General features: G+C 37.4%; 1 protein-coding gene across 1 annotated transcript in view; it reads left to right on the top strand.

Moving 5' to 3' along the window:
- The first annotated feature begins 455 nt into the window (after positions 1-455).
- The window catches only part of LOC131075503 (adagio protein 1), a 52,952-nt gene continuing 37,590 nt past the window's right edge, over positions 456-15,817 (top strand). Inside the window, exon 1 of the mRNA XM_058012346.1 lies at positions 456-1,524. Coding sequence (XP_057868329.1) covers positions 1,274-1,524 — 251 coding nt within the window. The 5' untranslated portion in view covers positions 456-1,273. The remainder of the gene's footprint in view (positions 1,525-15,817) is intronic.

The raw sequence follows: 15,817 nt of genomic DNA, 5'->3' as shown, positions 1-15,817 counted from the left end.
ATATACACAAATAATAAAATTATATTATTTGATTGATTGATAAATTATATAAATTTAGAATAAATTACAACCGAAATCAAATTTCAAAATTTTAATTGAACTTAAATAAAATTTCTAAAATTAAAAATAATCATATTGACCTTTATGATCAACAATTTAATGCTAATATTTATAATTTTTTTTAAAATTACATCTTTATACTATATAATATATATTTTTTTATATGACTAATTATATTTTAAAATTATTAATATTTATATTTATATAATATAATATATAACATATTACTATACTATCACTACATGACATTCATTGAGCAGCCAATAAGAGCTAACCGTCCTGACCATAACTGAAAAATATTCGAGGGTGAACAACAACCATAGCTTTTTAAGTCGATGTATAAATATCTCAAGATTGTAAATATCTGGGGCTCGGACAGCGAAAATATCTGTAGATGTTGTTTCGTACGATACTCAAAGTCCAAGCCAAATTCCCCTTCTAGTTCGTCATCTTAATAGATAAGTCGAAATTAACAATAGTAAGCCTTTAAAGCAATAGCCAAAAGGAAAAACAGTATGTGGCTAAATGTGTAGTTAGTGAAAGGGTTAGCGAGTGTAGTAGTGGTGTTTTGCAGGGAAACTATTTGTTGTGGAGATGCGAGCTTGTCGTGGATATTTCTGTGTGGAGCAGCTGTCAGATGTGAAGATACACGAATCTGGGAGTTAAAGGATATATTAGGGGTTGTGCAAATTAGTTTGTTGGGTTGAACTTGGTGACAGGTTGTGAAAGGTTGCAGATCAGAGGCTGCTTTGTAGGAACATGTTCAAGGGTATCTGGTAGGGAAAGTCTATTTAGGTATTTACAAGAAGGCTCTGAATGGAGAAGTTTGCTGTTAATTTATCTCGAAATTCGTCAAAGAGCAGTGGCGTTTAGCGTTTAATTGAGGTGGGCTCTTGGAAATTCGCGTTTGGTGGGTTTTAAATTGGATTTCGAAGATGGGTATTCAAGATGGTGGCTAGGAGAAGCTGTGAACGCAAAATTGAGGAAAATTGGGGGTGTGAAAAGATTTTACTTTACAGGGCCTAGAATTGGAGACTTTACGATATATCTTGATTATTATCGAATTCCGGCAAAATAGAGAGAAATATTAAGTGTTTTGGAGTTTTGGGGTTGCAGGGCAGCTCAATTGGGGATTAGCACGTGGTATGGGAGATGGGTTTTGGGTCACAGGTTTGGAACTAAGCGGGTTTTGGACAGAGAGAGGAAATATATAATGGAGTGGGACAGTGAGTCTGATATCAGCATAGGGGAGGAGGAAGATTCCATGCAAGTATGCGAGGATGATGGGTTTTTGCTGAGTGATGGAGGGCCGGTTCCTATGGGGATAGACAACCTGCTGCATTCTACCCCATGTGGTTTTGTTGTAACGGATGCCCTTGAGCCGGATCAACCCATTATTTATGTCAATACGGTCTTTGAGTATGTCACTGGTTACAAGGCCGAAGAGATTCTTGGAAGGAATTGGTAAGCAGTAACCTCCACTGACCCTTCATTTGAGTAAATTGTTTTCACACAGCTTAGGAAAGATTTGAATGTTTGGGTTCAGGAATGTAATTTTTAGAGGAATCCTTTCTTCTTTTTCAGTGTCAGAAAAATTGAGATAATTCGCTTTGCATCTTTTATGACATCTGCATGGACCATTGTATCCCCATCCCCATAGCAAGTGGCATTAAGACCAACGCAGATATTCTGTAGATGCCCATGAGTAAAATTATATAAGACAAAACGAAACTTAGTCAGCAGCCCACAAAAGACTCCAAAAATTAAAGAAAAAATTCTAGAGCACCATCAAAAAAATTGACAAGGGCATAATCACTAATCGATTTTGGTATTTTCCATGTGCAATGAAACATTGATCTGTAAGACTTCTCGCTTCATGTACAGTCCCTCAAGGGAGTGAGGAAAGCTTCTGCATGCTACATATACACTTACAAGTGATATGGACAAATTGAATTAAACAAAAACTTGCCAGATATCTTACTGAACAGTATATTGCTACGGGCTACCAATAACTAACTTTTATTGTTTATCATTGTAAAGCCTCCACAATCTCTCTACAAAAGCTCATCTAGAAAAGCTTTGCTACTAAGGGGACTGTAATTCTGTTTGGCAACAGAGGTGCTTCTTGTGAAGAACGTGTATTCATTGTATAATTCAAAGTCAATTCTCCTCACTAAAGTTCCAGAGTTTTATTCTGATACGTTGCTTCAGATACCAGTCATGGTTGTGTTTCAATCAGCCATGCTGCCGTAATGAATTTAATATGTTTTTCCAATTCAATTTGTTGTATTCTAATGGGAACAAGTTGGCATCCAATTAGAGTTTCAGATTTTATGTTAGCATTAGTCTCAATTTCTTCAGTAAGATGGGGCCTTTAGGTGTATCCTTTGTTTGATAAGCCCAAACAAAGCCAACTAAGTGTCCGATCAAACAGTCAACTCTAATATAAGAACAGATTAGTTGTTGGAACAACAAAGAATCACAAACAATAATAAAGTTGCAAATTAAGTTAAAGAAACAATTATTATTGAACAATTTAGAGATGGTCTGGACTCTGAAGAATCCTGGATAACACATAAAAAAATTAAAATTCTATTTAAACCCTTTAAGATTCAGGTTTGATATTTTCTGATAGGCCCCAATCTGATTTTGTATCCATGTGGTTTGGTTTGATGATAGATGGAATGGGTGTGCAAATTTTGTATAGGAAGCGATCGATAAATTTGAGGTTTAGATTTGTATAATTATATGCTAGACTTTGATTTTGTGTTAAGGGAACCACATAACATGATAATTATATGCTAGACTTTTATTTTATGGCATTTTCATAGAACAAATGAGGGTATTTTCAGTAATGTAGCTAATAATTAAGGTCTTTGATAAGGGACACATTAGTAGGAAATATGAGGCCATTATGGTTTTATTGGGTATGCCAACTAGAATCACACTATTAATTTATTAAATAACATCCTTGTTTCCAAGATATGGTAGATCATTTTTTATTTTTCCAAATCTTTGGAGTGGTGTACTCTAGCTTGGGTCCTTATGTAAAGTCTTCTGGTCTTTTTTTTTTCCTCATTATTATTCATGGTACACACAATTTGGTGCTTGTAGATATTGTTATAGAATGCATCACATTAAACATGATATCGAATTTTCAGCTTTTTGCTACAGCTTTATTTCTATGGGAGCTTGGAGTGTTATATCTTGTCATCATTGCTCTCTACATGCAGTGCGTGCAGTCAAAATGTGTTGAACTAAAGAGTATTTTGTACATGTCTTATAATTAAATGATTATCATTCCTCTAGTTTGGTTTATTGCAAGTTTGTTGGGGTTGATGCAACCTTTTCATCATTGCTAGTTAAATCCAGATCAATTATGTATAATCTTAATTATCTTAGATGATAGATATCGGAATGTTATAAACACAGGTACGCCATCAAACGCTCCCAATTGAAATCACTAGGGTTTGCACATCCTATGGGATAGAGTTTCATTACATTTAAATAACATTTGAGAATTTTAAAATTTAATTTATGTTGCATGTCATTCCTTGTAATGACCCCACCTCTTGGATTATTAATTATTTCTCAAATGCACATGAAAGTCACCTGATTTTTCAAAGGTAATATTTTGCTCTCATACCTCCCTAATTTGTGTATTGTTGGAAAAACAAATAAAATGACTAAATCAGTTAAAGTAATCTTTCTTGTAAGGTACATGCCATCACTTGTCAATTCTTAACGTGTTAGTTATACCTTCTAGTTATTGTCTCTTTACAACAATTCCTCATACATTTAAGTATCAATGTTTTAGAATTACTCCTTATGTGCTAGTTTTAATTCTTTACTTTCCTGTTGATATTTGTCCTGTCATGTTCCCATCATGTCAGAAAAATATCGTGGCTTATTAATCAGATCATCCAACATGCCTTGTTTGTATTAGGTGTTCACACAGCCATCCCACCTCTCATTCACGTCCAAGGTAGCATAAGATATTCAATGCCAAACTTAGGAATATGGATGGAATCAATCAGTATGGGAAATAAGCATACACTGCCTTCTAATATAGATTTACTTATCAAAGCTGTCTAATATAAAATATAATGTTCAGATCAAATTATTCCTCATATTCCTTTATTTTTCCATGACTTGGACTCAGAAGCTAATTTAAGATCATGCCTCCCCACCATGAGAAAACAAGGATAATATAAATATAAAATGGTATCTATAATGGATCATCATCACCCTTATAAGGGAAGCAAAGGAATTAATCATTTACTACCCAGGAAATATTAATCTTAGCTGTAGAAATTAATATAAGCAACGTCCCTTATTGCCCTTGACAAACAGCAATAAGAAAAGGTCGTTAAGCTTAATTACAACTATCGAAGGGAAAAGGCAACGGTTACCAATGAAGGGGCAGCACTTGCAAATTAACAGCAGTGATTAAGGGATGCACCCCTTCCCATCATGAAGGATATAAAAGAGAGAGAAAAAGAGCAAGCGATGATCATTGACGAAGAAAGATCAGCATTCAATAAAAGCAAGGAATTACAGTCTCAGCATTATTAAATTAAGACAGCAATCTATATACTGAGCTGAGTGTTTTGGATCTACAACTAGGATAAGCATTTGATCTAGTAAGAGTAACAGACTCGGAAGATATATATAAAATAGCAGTTACATATTTATCAAATATCGTGGCTCTAAATCAAGGTGTTAATCCATACCTCATTTAGGAATTCTAGGGCAAATTATGTTAGGTCCTAATAGGTAACATTACATGTCCACTTTAAATTGTTGCACCAAGTATTTCTATTACTTTATACTTTTTTCCCACTTAAAAGTACTTTTTTCCCACTTAAAAGTGATAGCTTCCTAACCTTATCCAACAATGACAAATAATTGTAACTATATTTCTTAAACTCACATTGCATTATTGAACTAAATCATGTAAGTTCTTGGTATCATGCCAAATCCAAGGACTTTACCTGATTCCCCGAGGCTATGTACCATAGACTGCCTGCATAACCCATTCAAGGAATTAGGGGCATGAAATTTTGCTACAAGATTGAATGCTTAAATTTTATCGATAACATACCCAATATACAACTTTCTACTTTAAGTTCCATTGCCCTACTTTTTGTCATCCATGGACATCAATATGATTTCTTTCTTAGCGAGGTTTTCTACTAGACCATTGTAATTACTACAAAAATAATAATAATACTCACTAGTCTAACATTTGAATTTCACATACAAAGGTATGGGTATATGTGTAATGTTCTCAACTTAAAACCCAGTGAACATCTTTTCTTGTAGGCAGCTATGAATTAAGGAAATTGTAGGTCTTAATTTGTTAAAGGAAAGGGCTGCTGCCATCTTATTTGGTTCAATCCCCTTGAAAAATTAAAGAAAGTCTATGGGACCTTTCTATGGTGTGATTCCATTAATATTGTATTTTTAATTGGTGCTTGGAAAATATTGCTGCTGTGCGACTGCATGAGGTGAAGGAAATCGCAACAACAATAGTAATAATAAAATAAAATTATTAAAGTTTAATTTTATTAATAAGGGGCATATGAAGGGTTATGCCTATTGGTGGAAAAGGATTTATAAAGAAGACTGAGCAAAGGAGAAATACATCAAATAGGTGAAGACATATTATATGTTTTTCCTTGTGAGTTATTCAGCAACCTGAGGACGAAACCGCTCAAGGATCTGATTTTAAAGAATGAAACCCCCTAATTTCTCTTGCCAAGTTGGAGGACAAAAGCCCCTAACCTGCCAGAAATTGGAAACATTTCAAGACATTTATACAAAAAGATATAGCTGCAAATTAAAAGAAAGATTACATTAGAGACTCGAGAATAAGTTTCACATTTTTCAAAACTATGTTATAAGCTTTAAATACAAAGTTTATAAGAATCAAAATTAAAGTTTAATGTTGAATTTATATTTATGATTAATTATGCAAGTATTATTGTAAGGGATTTTTACTTGAAAATAAATGATTGGATGGATGACAGAGCGGCAAGTTGCATTTTTGGCTTGTGTACAGGATAGGGCTCTCGTGCCCTTGTTGTTTCTTGCTATATATTTCGTCTTTGGTGTGAGCTTGGTTTGAGGGGGTTTTACTATTTGTAGGGGTGTGTGGGGGGGATTGGGGTCTCCTCTTTGCTACAACGTTTGGGGTTTCTACTTGTTGTGTATGGGTTTTGAGGTGGTGTAGAGTCGTGGGTGGCTTGGCTTTTTGCTTGGTGGAGCCAATAGTGTCTTGTGCCTTGGAGTTAAGGTGTTGCGGGGAGGCAGATTTGTGTAGGGTGGTTTTCTTTTGGTCTTTGTGTGGGGTTTTGGGTGTTTTGTTTTTTCCTTTGAGGGGATTGCATGGATAAGCTTGAAGGTTCTTATTTGCAATAGAGTTTTCCTTTCGGGGATGTAGTGGTCTAGTGGTCAGGGGAATTTCCTCTCTCATCATGGAAGAACAATATGGTATGGGGTTAAACAACAATGAGTCTAGGACATGTGCTTCTCAACATGGTGGTTTTTGTCCTTTGAAGGTAAATGGGTGTCTTGCAAGAAGTGAACATAGGCTTGTGCTTGTGATTCAACCATCTATTGTGGAGGAGGATGTCAACTATTCGACAAATTGCGCCTTGATGTGCAAATTCATGGGTATTTGGGTCCCTCTACCCTTTTTAGAATCATGAGCTCGATGAGGTGAGGCTAGCTGCAAATAGTTATTTTCTAGTGGTTTTTTTGAGCATGCTAGAAAAAAAATAAGGATTTTGAAGGAGGGCCTTATTTTTATAATCAAGTTGGGCTTTCCATTAAGCCATGGTATGTTGGGTACAACCTTACGGAGGAGCTGTCATCAAGGGTTTCAGTTTGGGTGCGACTTCCATTGTACCTGCTAGAATTTTGGAGACATGACATTTTTCATTCGATTACGTTGTTGCTTGGTAAGCCAGTGGGCCCGTCAACACAAACTATGGATAAAAAGGTAATCACTTATGCCCTTGTTTTTATTGAAATTGATTTAAGCAAGCCTTTACCAGATTTTATGAAAACTTAGCTAGGATACACCTCTTGGATTTAGCAACTAGATTATGAAACTATTCCATTTAGATGCCAAACCTGTCATGAATATGGTCATCTGCAGAGGATGTGTCCCAAATTTAATCCTATTGGGTATTCTAGTCAAGGGTCGACTCCACCACCTAAGCAGAGTAAAGGGAAAGCTCCTCTGGTGGACAATAAAGAGGGTTGCATCTCGGTTAAGACCATAAATAAGCAAAGAGGGCAAAAGAGAACTCTAGAGGACAAACAAACTTATGAGGTGTTTAACAGATTTGATGTGTTGGATGATTTAGATTAGTTTGATGAGGCCATTGTTGGGTTGCTTACAGGTCAGAAACTTATGACTATGGAACAAACTGTTGGTGCAAAGTATAGCAAATTTTTTGTAATTCCACTAGCTAGAAGCCTAGATGTGCAGATGGACACAAATATTTCCTTGCTGTTTGCAAGTGAGGTGGAGACAAGTGGGGGCAAGGAGGAGAAATATTCCCCAGTTTAGCTGGCTCAGTGACTATCCTTGAGAAGAATTCCTAGGAGATTGGTAAAAGGGAACCCAACTTGCTTTGGGGTTGCAACATAAAACTCTTAAAAAGGGGGCTCTTGAGAAGCTTACTAAAGGTAGGGAGAAAGATCAGGAAAAAGTGAAACTAATTGGCGAGACGTTGGTTTAGTCTGGTTTTGTAAAAATTGTTGATTCCCATTTCTCTCCATCTCAGAAATGATAGTTCTATCATGGAATGTAAGGGCTATGAATAACATCCCTAGACAAAAGGCTATTTGAGATTCGATCTATTTTCACTTTCCAAACATTGTTTTCATTCAGGAGACTAAGATGTTTGTAGAAGGCATGTTAGGTTTGGTTTCTAGGATTTGGGCTAGAGGCCAATGCCAATGCATTGGGGCTCAAGGTACTTCAGGTGCTATGGTTTGTCTCTAAGACCCTATCAAGGTTGTTCCTTTGTGGTGGATTTCTAGTAGATCCTTGATGTCAATGGTTGCCTCAAGCTTGGGATAGAAGTTAATCTTCTTACCAATGTGTATGCCTTGACTGATTTTGTAGGAAAGTCTTTGCTTTTGTCTCATATCAGGATGGTTAGATTCCTTTCCCCTTATCTTCCTCGAGCAGGGGATTTTAATGCTATTTCAAGTATAGATGAGAAGAGGGTTGGTATTGTTAGGATTGAGCATTCTTCTAGGCTCTTGAGGGATAATATAGATCTTTAGAATTTGGTGGATATAAATCTAGTTAATGGAATGTTCACTTGGAATGATAGGAGGTGGGGTGTTGATGTTATCTTCGAGAGGCTTGATAGGTTCCTTGTGTCTAATTATTGGGTTGGAGATAGTTGGACCACCACCTCAAAGATCCTTGATTGGAAGGGTTTAGGTCATTGGCCGATCAAACTCTTAGCTACTTGTGTTAGAACCTTTAAACAAATTTTAACTTATGTGGCTTTGAGACTCCTCTTTGCAGGAGTTTATTCCATAATGGTGGTCCAAAGGTAAGTTGACTTTTGGACATCAATGTTCTCTTTTTCCAAGTGGCTCCAATTTGTGAAGTATATGCTGAAATGTTGGAATAGGCAGTGCTTTGGCAATGTTTTTGTGGCCAAGGTTGCTGCTCAATTTCGCTTGGATGACACCATTCGATAGATTTGAGATCATGTTTTAACAGAGGATTCTTTTCGTGTTGAAATTGAAGCTGTGAGATTCAGAGCAATGGGAATTGGGAGAAGAAATCTTTTGGGAGCAAAAGTCTCCTATTGATTATCTTTAGGAGGGAGATAGAAACACTGCCTTTTTCCACAATTCCTTCAAGGATAGGAGGAAAGGGAATCTCATTACTTCTCTCAAGGCTGTTGTGACGTTTTCACACATCGCCTCATTGCAAATGCAGACCCCCTACTTTTTAGGCCCTTCCGGTCTTTTGGCTTTGTTTTTTGGCTCTTTTCGCAACAGTCTTGTCACTCTCCCTGCTTTGCAAGTGTTTGAGGGTCATATTGGTCAAGTCTGCTTTTCGTTTGGTCGAGTTTGGTGAAGTCTAGGGCCTATTTTGTCCTTTTTTAGGGTTTTTGCCTTTTGTCCAAGATTTTAGGGGTTTTTGTTAGGGTTTTGGAAAAATTGAACATACGATTGGAACGGGACACTTGAAGGAACCTCCTAGTAAAATTTGAGCCAAAACAGAGCAACTTTCTATCTTTAGAAAGTTCCTATTTTTTAGGGATTTTACTGAGTCTCGGAATGTCGTCATTTTGCCAAAAATCAAACTTACTATTTTTAGTAATTTATATTTTTTAGTAAGTTTCTATTTATAGTAAGTCATTCCTGTGTCTTGTCTAGGGGTCTAACACTGACACTTTAAAGGTTTCTATAATTGGAAAGTTTGTTCTGACAGGACCATTCCGGCAAGGTGACAAAGATCAGGCATTTGCAACTATTTCTAATTTCGGAAAGTCAGAAAGGAGACAAAGAAAGCCAAAAGATGGTTGAGTGCTGGAGGCCCACTCCTGGAATGAAAAGCTTTGGAAATTTGTCTGTCTGGAAAAATCATCCCAAATTCTTACAGGCGCCAAATCAATGAGGCATGGAGGATTCACAAATTTCATTGAATCCTCCGCCAGTGCAAAATTCCGTCCAAGATGAAGGACATGGCCAAAATCAAGAAGGCATGGAGGATTCATAAATTTCATTGAATCCTCCGCCAATGCAAAATTCCACCCAAGATGAAGGATATGCGCCAAAATCAAGGAGGCATGGAGGATTCACAAATTTCATTGAATCCTCCGCCAGTGCAAAATTCTGCCCAAGATGAAGGACAGGCACCAAAATCAAGGAGGCATGGAGGATTCACAAATTTCATTGAATCCTCCGCCAGTGCAAAATTCTGCCCAAGATGAAGGACAGGCGCCCAAATCAAGTAGGCATGGAGGATTCACAAATTTCATTGAATCCTCCGCCAGTGCAAAATTCTGCCCAAGATGAAGGACAGACGCCCAAATCAAGGAGGCATGGAGGATTCACAAATTTCATTGAATCCTCCGCCAGTGCAAAATTCCGCCCAAGATGAAGGACAGGCGCCCAAATCAAGGAGGCATGGAGGATTCACAAATTTCATTGAGTCCTCCGCCAGTGCAAAATTCCGCCCAAGATGAAGGACATGCGCCAAGATCAAGAAGGCATGGAGGATTCACAAATTTCATTGAATCCTCCGCCAGTGCAAAATTCCACCCAAGATGAAGGACAAGCGCCAAAATCAAGAAGGCATGGAGGATTCACAAATTTCATTGAATCCTCCACTAGTACAAAATTCCTCCACAACAAAATTCCGCCCAAATCCTCAGCTGGGCGCCAAAATGGAAGGGCCGTGGAGGATTCACAAGTTGACAAAATTCCTCCACAGCAAAAGTCCGCCCAACACTCAGGTAGGGCGCTAAAATGAATGATGTATGGAAAAGACTAAAAATTTATTTCTCCTTGAACAAGTGAGAATTCAGCCCTAGGCCAAAGGAAGGCGCTAAAATTAAGCTACCATGGAATTCACAAAAAAAAACATCAAAATTCTTCCTTCCTTTGAAGGGCACCAAAAATAGATATCCATGGAAAAGGTTGAAAGACGCAAAATTCCTTCACAAGTGAAGAATTGTGCCTTGACCAAGGAAAGGATGTTGAAATGGCTAAGTCAGGAAAAAAATCAAGGATGAAATGATGAATTCCACCATGAAGAGTGAATTCCACTCCTAAGTTGGAAAACTAAAAATTTGTCTGAGGCATGTGAAAATCCAGGGATCAAGGATGAATGCTTCAAGATGAAATTTCCTCAATCAAGGTCAAAATTCCATGTCCAGTCAGGAAGTTGAAGAGAAATTTTCTGAGGCATGGAAATAATGAAATTCCTTCACCAAGCTAGATTCCACGTTCAAGTCAAAGAATGAAGAGAAATTGTCTAAGGCATGAAAATCCAAGGGTCAAGGAAGAATGAAAAGCAGAAATCCCCCCAAGAAATTTTTTGAAATTTCTATTTTTAGACACCAAATCTTATCAGAATCTGATTTTTTTTGCAGATTTGGACTCGTGAGAGAGTTCTCTCTCCTAGGCCTAGATCCTAAATTTTAGAAAATTTCCTAAAAAATAGGAGATTTGAAAATTGGTCGAAAAGCTCCCTGCAAACATGATGAATTCAAAGAGCACAAAAATTCCTTCCTCAGGGAAGAATTGCGCCCAAGAAGAAGAAATTCCAGGAAAGGTGAAAATTTGGCCAAGTGTCGGAAATTCCTTCCTTTAGAACAGAATTCCAGGAAAGGTGAAAAATTGACTAAAAGTTTGAAATTTCTTCCTTTAGGACATAGTCCTTGGAAATCATGAAAATTGGCTAAGGCATTAAGAATTTCCTTCCTCAGGGTAAGAAACAAATTTCTTTCCAAAAGAGAATTCCTTCACAACAAGAAATCACACCCAAGGATGAATTGAAGATAAAATTTCTAAGGCAAGGAAGGAATCAGGAATGAACTGAATAAGAAATTTCCCCCCTAAAGAAAAATTTGAAAAAATCCATTCTCGGGCATCAAATCACATCCAAATTTCAAATTTTTTACAGATTTGGATTCGTAGGAGAATTCTCTTACTCCTAGACTTGAAACCCTAATTTGTGCAAAATTCCTAAAAAATAGGAGATGGTGAAAATTGATGGAAAACCTTCTCCAAGCAAGGAAAGTTGAAGAGACTTCAAGAAAATTCTTCTCGAATCAAATTTTCTCTCTCCAACAATTCTAGATGTGCAGGAGCGGATATACGATGGTGGGGTGGTGGGGTCCTTGTGCAATGTTGTCTACAAAATTATTGCTCAGAGATTGAAGCTGTGGCTTGGTTCTTTAATCTTGGAGGAACAAGGGTTTTTTGTTGCTGGCAAACAAATTCTGGATGGTGTTGTGGTTGCAGCAGAGGCTATTCCTTCCATGGCAACCTCCAAAGAGAAAGCTATGTTTATCAAGCTTGATATGGCCAAATCTTATGATTGTGTCAACTGATCCTTTTTGAGCAAGGTTTTGGTAGCTTTCGGGTTTGGCAGTGAATGGATCAAATGGGTCATGAGTTGTGTCACCTCCTCTTTGTTCTTGGTTCTTATCATTAGTGAACCATATGAGCTCTTTGGAGCTTCTCAAGGTCCGTGTTGAGGTGATCCTCTTTCTCCTTATCTTTTTATTTTAATGGTTGAATGCTTGGGGAGATTTCTAAAATACTCTTTGAGACAAGGGCTGATTCAGGGTTGTAAATGGCCTAATAGGGTTCCTCCCGACTTGCACTTACAGTTTGTTGATGATGCTGCCTTAATTTGTTTAGCTAGAGTTAATGGGACTGTTAATTTAAGAAAGTCTTTGGATATTTATTTGGCGGCCTCTGGGCAAAGGACTAATGAGCACAAGTCCTTCATTTTCTTCTTCAATATCCTAAGTCTATCCATACTAGAATTGCAAGAATTCTGAGATTCCAGATTGGTGCTCTTCCCTTTGTTTATCTTGGTATACCCATTGCTAGATGCTCCTTACTTGTAAGGTTTTGGTAGGATATCTTAGATCAGTCTTGTCGAAAAGATACTCATTGGACTTGCAGGTGTCTCTCCTTTGCTAGGAGGGTAACTCTTAAATCATTGATTCAGGCTATCCCTTCATATTAGGTGTTTTGTGCAGGCAACCCTGCCTAGCTTCATCTAGGAGTTTGATGCCCTGTCTTGTCAATTCCTATGGGCTGGTAATTTGATTTCGTAGAAATGGAGTTATTTTAAATGGGATTTGGTGTGTAGACCAAAGTGTGAAGGGGTCTTGGCCTTTGTTAGACAAATCTTAATGGATAGGTTTTGGCAGCTAAACTCTATTGGAGGCAGTGTTGTCATCAGGATGAGGATTGGGCTCTAATCCTTACTCTGAAGTATTTGGGCAAAGTGGAGAGTAATGATGTTCCTTCTTGTAGCCTCAAGGGCAAGGGATCCATGGTTTGGAGCACTCTCAAAAGAGGGGTTAAATTAATCAAGCAGGATCTTTTTTGGATTTGTAACAGAGGCTGAAAGGCTTTATTGTGGTTTGACTCTTGGGATGGATTCCCCCTTGTCATATCTTTGTATCCGCATTTACGATCCTTGTGTAACATTTTTTTGGAGGCAGGTTGGAGTAAAGTAGCAGATTAGAAAACCTCTCAGCTGTTGGGTCATGTTGGAGTGCTTAGATGGAAAGACCCTAATGAGGATCATTAAGAGATTGAAATTTTTTTGGCTGCTAGAGCTTCCAATTTTTTGGAGGAAAGAGACTCGTGCTTGGGGTCTTGAATTGAAATGTAAATTCTTGGTTGCTTTGGGTTATCGGGAGCTGGATAGGCAGTTTCATAGGAGAATTGGGGTTCTATGGTGGAAACAATTGTGGAGTAAGTTTTCTTGGCCCAAATGCAACTTCTTCTTGTAGATGGTTGCTCAAAATAGATAGTTTACCTGGGAGAATTTGAGGAAGAGAGGATTTCAGGGTCCAATGTGTGCTTTGTGCAATAACTATGAGGAAAACTCTTCACATATTTTCTTCTTGTGCCCCTTCTCCAAGGAAATTTGGCATTGCTGATGGGGGGTTTGGAATAAGGCTTCTTTTCATGCCTTCTCTTTGGTTGAGTTTTGGGACCCTTTGGGGAAATTCCTCAGCCAAGACTCCTTTTCTTCACATTGGGTGGAACATAGGCTCTTCGTTTATTCTTTGGCAAATTTGGTTAAAAAGGAATAGAAGGATTTTTTTAGGATAAAAAATGCTGAGTCATCATCTTTGGATGCAGATTATTAGTGGTTTGCAGGAAACCTTTTCTGCAAAGTGTGATATATCTGCTCATGTGGATCCTAGTGATATGGTTGTTATTCAGCGGTTGGGTTTGGAAGGCTATGGAATGTAGTTCCCCTCATCTAGGGGGAGTTGATAGGTCAAGTGCAAGGTTTGTTGTGAGGGTTGTTGGTCACCCCCTCCTCATGATGTGATAAAGATAAATACTGATGGCTCATCTAGAGGCAATTGGGGGCATGTTGGGATTGGAGGAGTTGGTAGAAATAGTTTTGGGATTGTGCATTTCTTCATTTCTACATATAAAGGGCACCATACCAACAACCTTCTGGAAGACATTGCTATCTTTTATGTGTTGGAGAGATGCTGTGCTCTCGATGGAGAAAAATCATTTGTGAATCTGATTCACAGATTGTGATTGATATGCTAAATACTCGACAGAGGTAGGGAATGAATTGGCTTTTGGCCTTGGTGGTCAAGCAGATGTGCGACTGTGTAGTTCTTTGGACTCTTGTTACTTTTAATCGCTTCCCTCAGGAATGGAATAATGTAGTAGACTGTTTGACAAAATTGGCTTTTGAGCAAATGGGCACATGGTGTGTTGGGGACTGGGTACTCTTGTCCTCAGAGTATCTCAATTTGGAATAGCTAGTTATGGAGGATATGGGGGATCATTTGGGTGTTCCTAGAGAACTTTGATTGGTTGATTTTTTTGTTGCTTTGCCTATCGTTGGCATCGCTGATTCTTTCTGCTTTGTAATGTTCTTTTCTGATCAATAATTTTTTACCCCTTTTGACTCTTGTCCTCAAAGTACTCTTTGAATTTGGAAGAGCTAGTTATGGAGGATACGAAGGATCATTTGGGTGTTTCTGGAGAACTCTGATTGGTTGGTTGTTTTGTTGCTTTGCCTATTGTTGGCATTGCTGATTCTTTCTGCTTTGTAATGTTCTTTTCTTATCAATAAATGTTTACCCCTTTTCCAAAAAAAAATAAGGGATATTTACTTAAGGTAAAAATAAGGTATTATAGAATGGGAGATTATAACGTAGCCATTTTAACGTAGAGAGTGAATGAGCTGCTGCCCGTAATGTCATGTCCTGCCTAAAGAGATAACAACATTCATAAATACTAATTGCAGTCGTTAATAACATTAAACCTGGCGATGCAATTAAAAAGGGTTAGCAATTGAATGAGGAGGTCCGACTAGATTGGAGGAAATTATAAAATGGTATCAATTTATTTAAAGAGGGACAACTAAGAATAGTTATCAGCGATTACCAAATAAAAATTAAATTAAGCTTGTTAAGGCAGCTCTCAAAGAGGTACAACTCTTGCATAGGCAATGGGGTTATTGAAGAGGTATGGCTCTCCAAATGAAAGATATAGAAGGTGAGACAATTCATTTGAGGTGGAGGAGATCGTTAACAAGAAGTAGTTCAAAAACAAATTTCAGATCATAACAATTGAGTAGAAACTCAGAGTTACATTCAGAAAAGGAATTCATCCCAGACTGAAGAATCAAAACAATCCATTGAAGCAGGCAGGCCTGTAATGTCTCCTTATTTTATAACTTAGGAAATGGGGACATTTATCTTGTAAAGATCAATTGCAAGAGACTTCTTTCCTCAAAAGTCTTAAATAATGCTTAAATAATGATAATAACGGTTTACTTGATTGCAAAGTTATAGTTTATAATATCATTTTATAAATAATTGTTCTTATAATACATGATTGATACCACTCGTGTTCAGATATTATATGATATATACATATACAATTATCACTGCTATCACTGATAGGGTATTTAAATATATGCCAGGTGATCTTGATTAATGTATAAATCTGTCCTGCAACTTATATGTTTTGATGT

The sequence above is a fragment of the Cryptomeria japonica genome, chromosome 5 (assembly GCF_030272615.1).
Source record: "Cryptomeria japonica chromosome 5, Sugi_1.0, whole genome shotgun sequence".
Classification (NCBI taxonomy): domain Eukaryota; kingdom Viridiplantae; phylum Streptophyta; class Pinopsida; order Cupressales; family Cupressaceae; genus Cryptomeria; species Cryptomeria japonica.
This window is presented reverse-complemented; position numbering and strand designations above follow the sequence as displayed.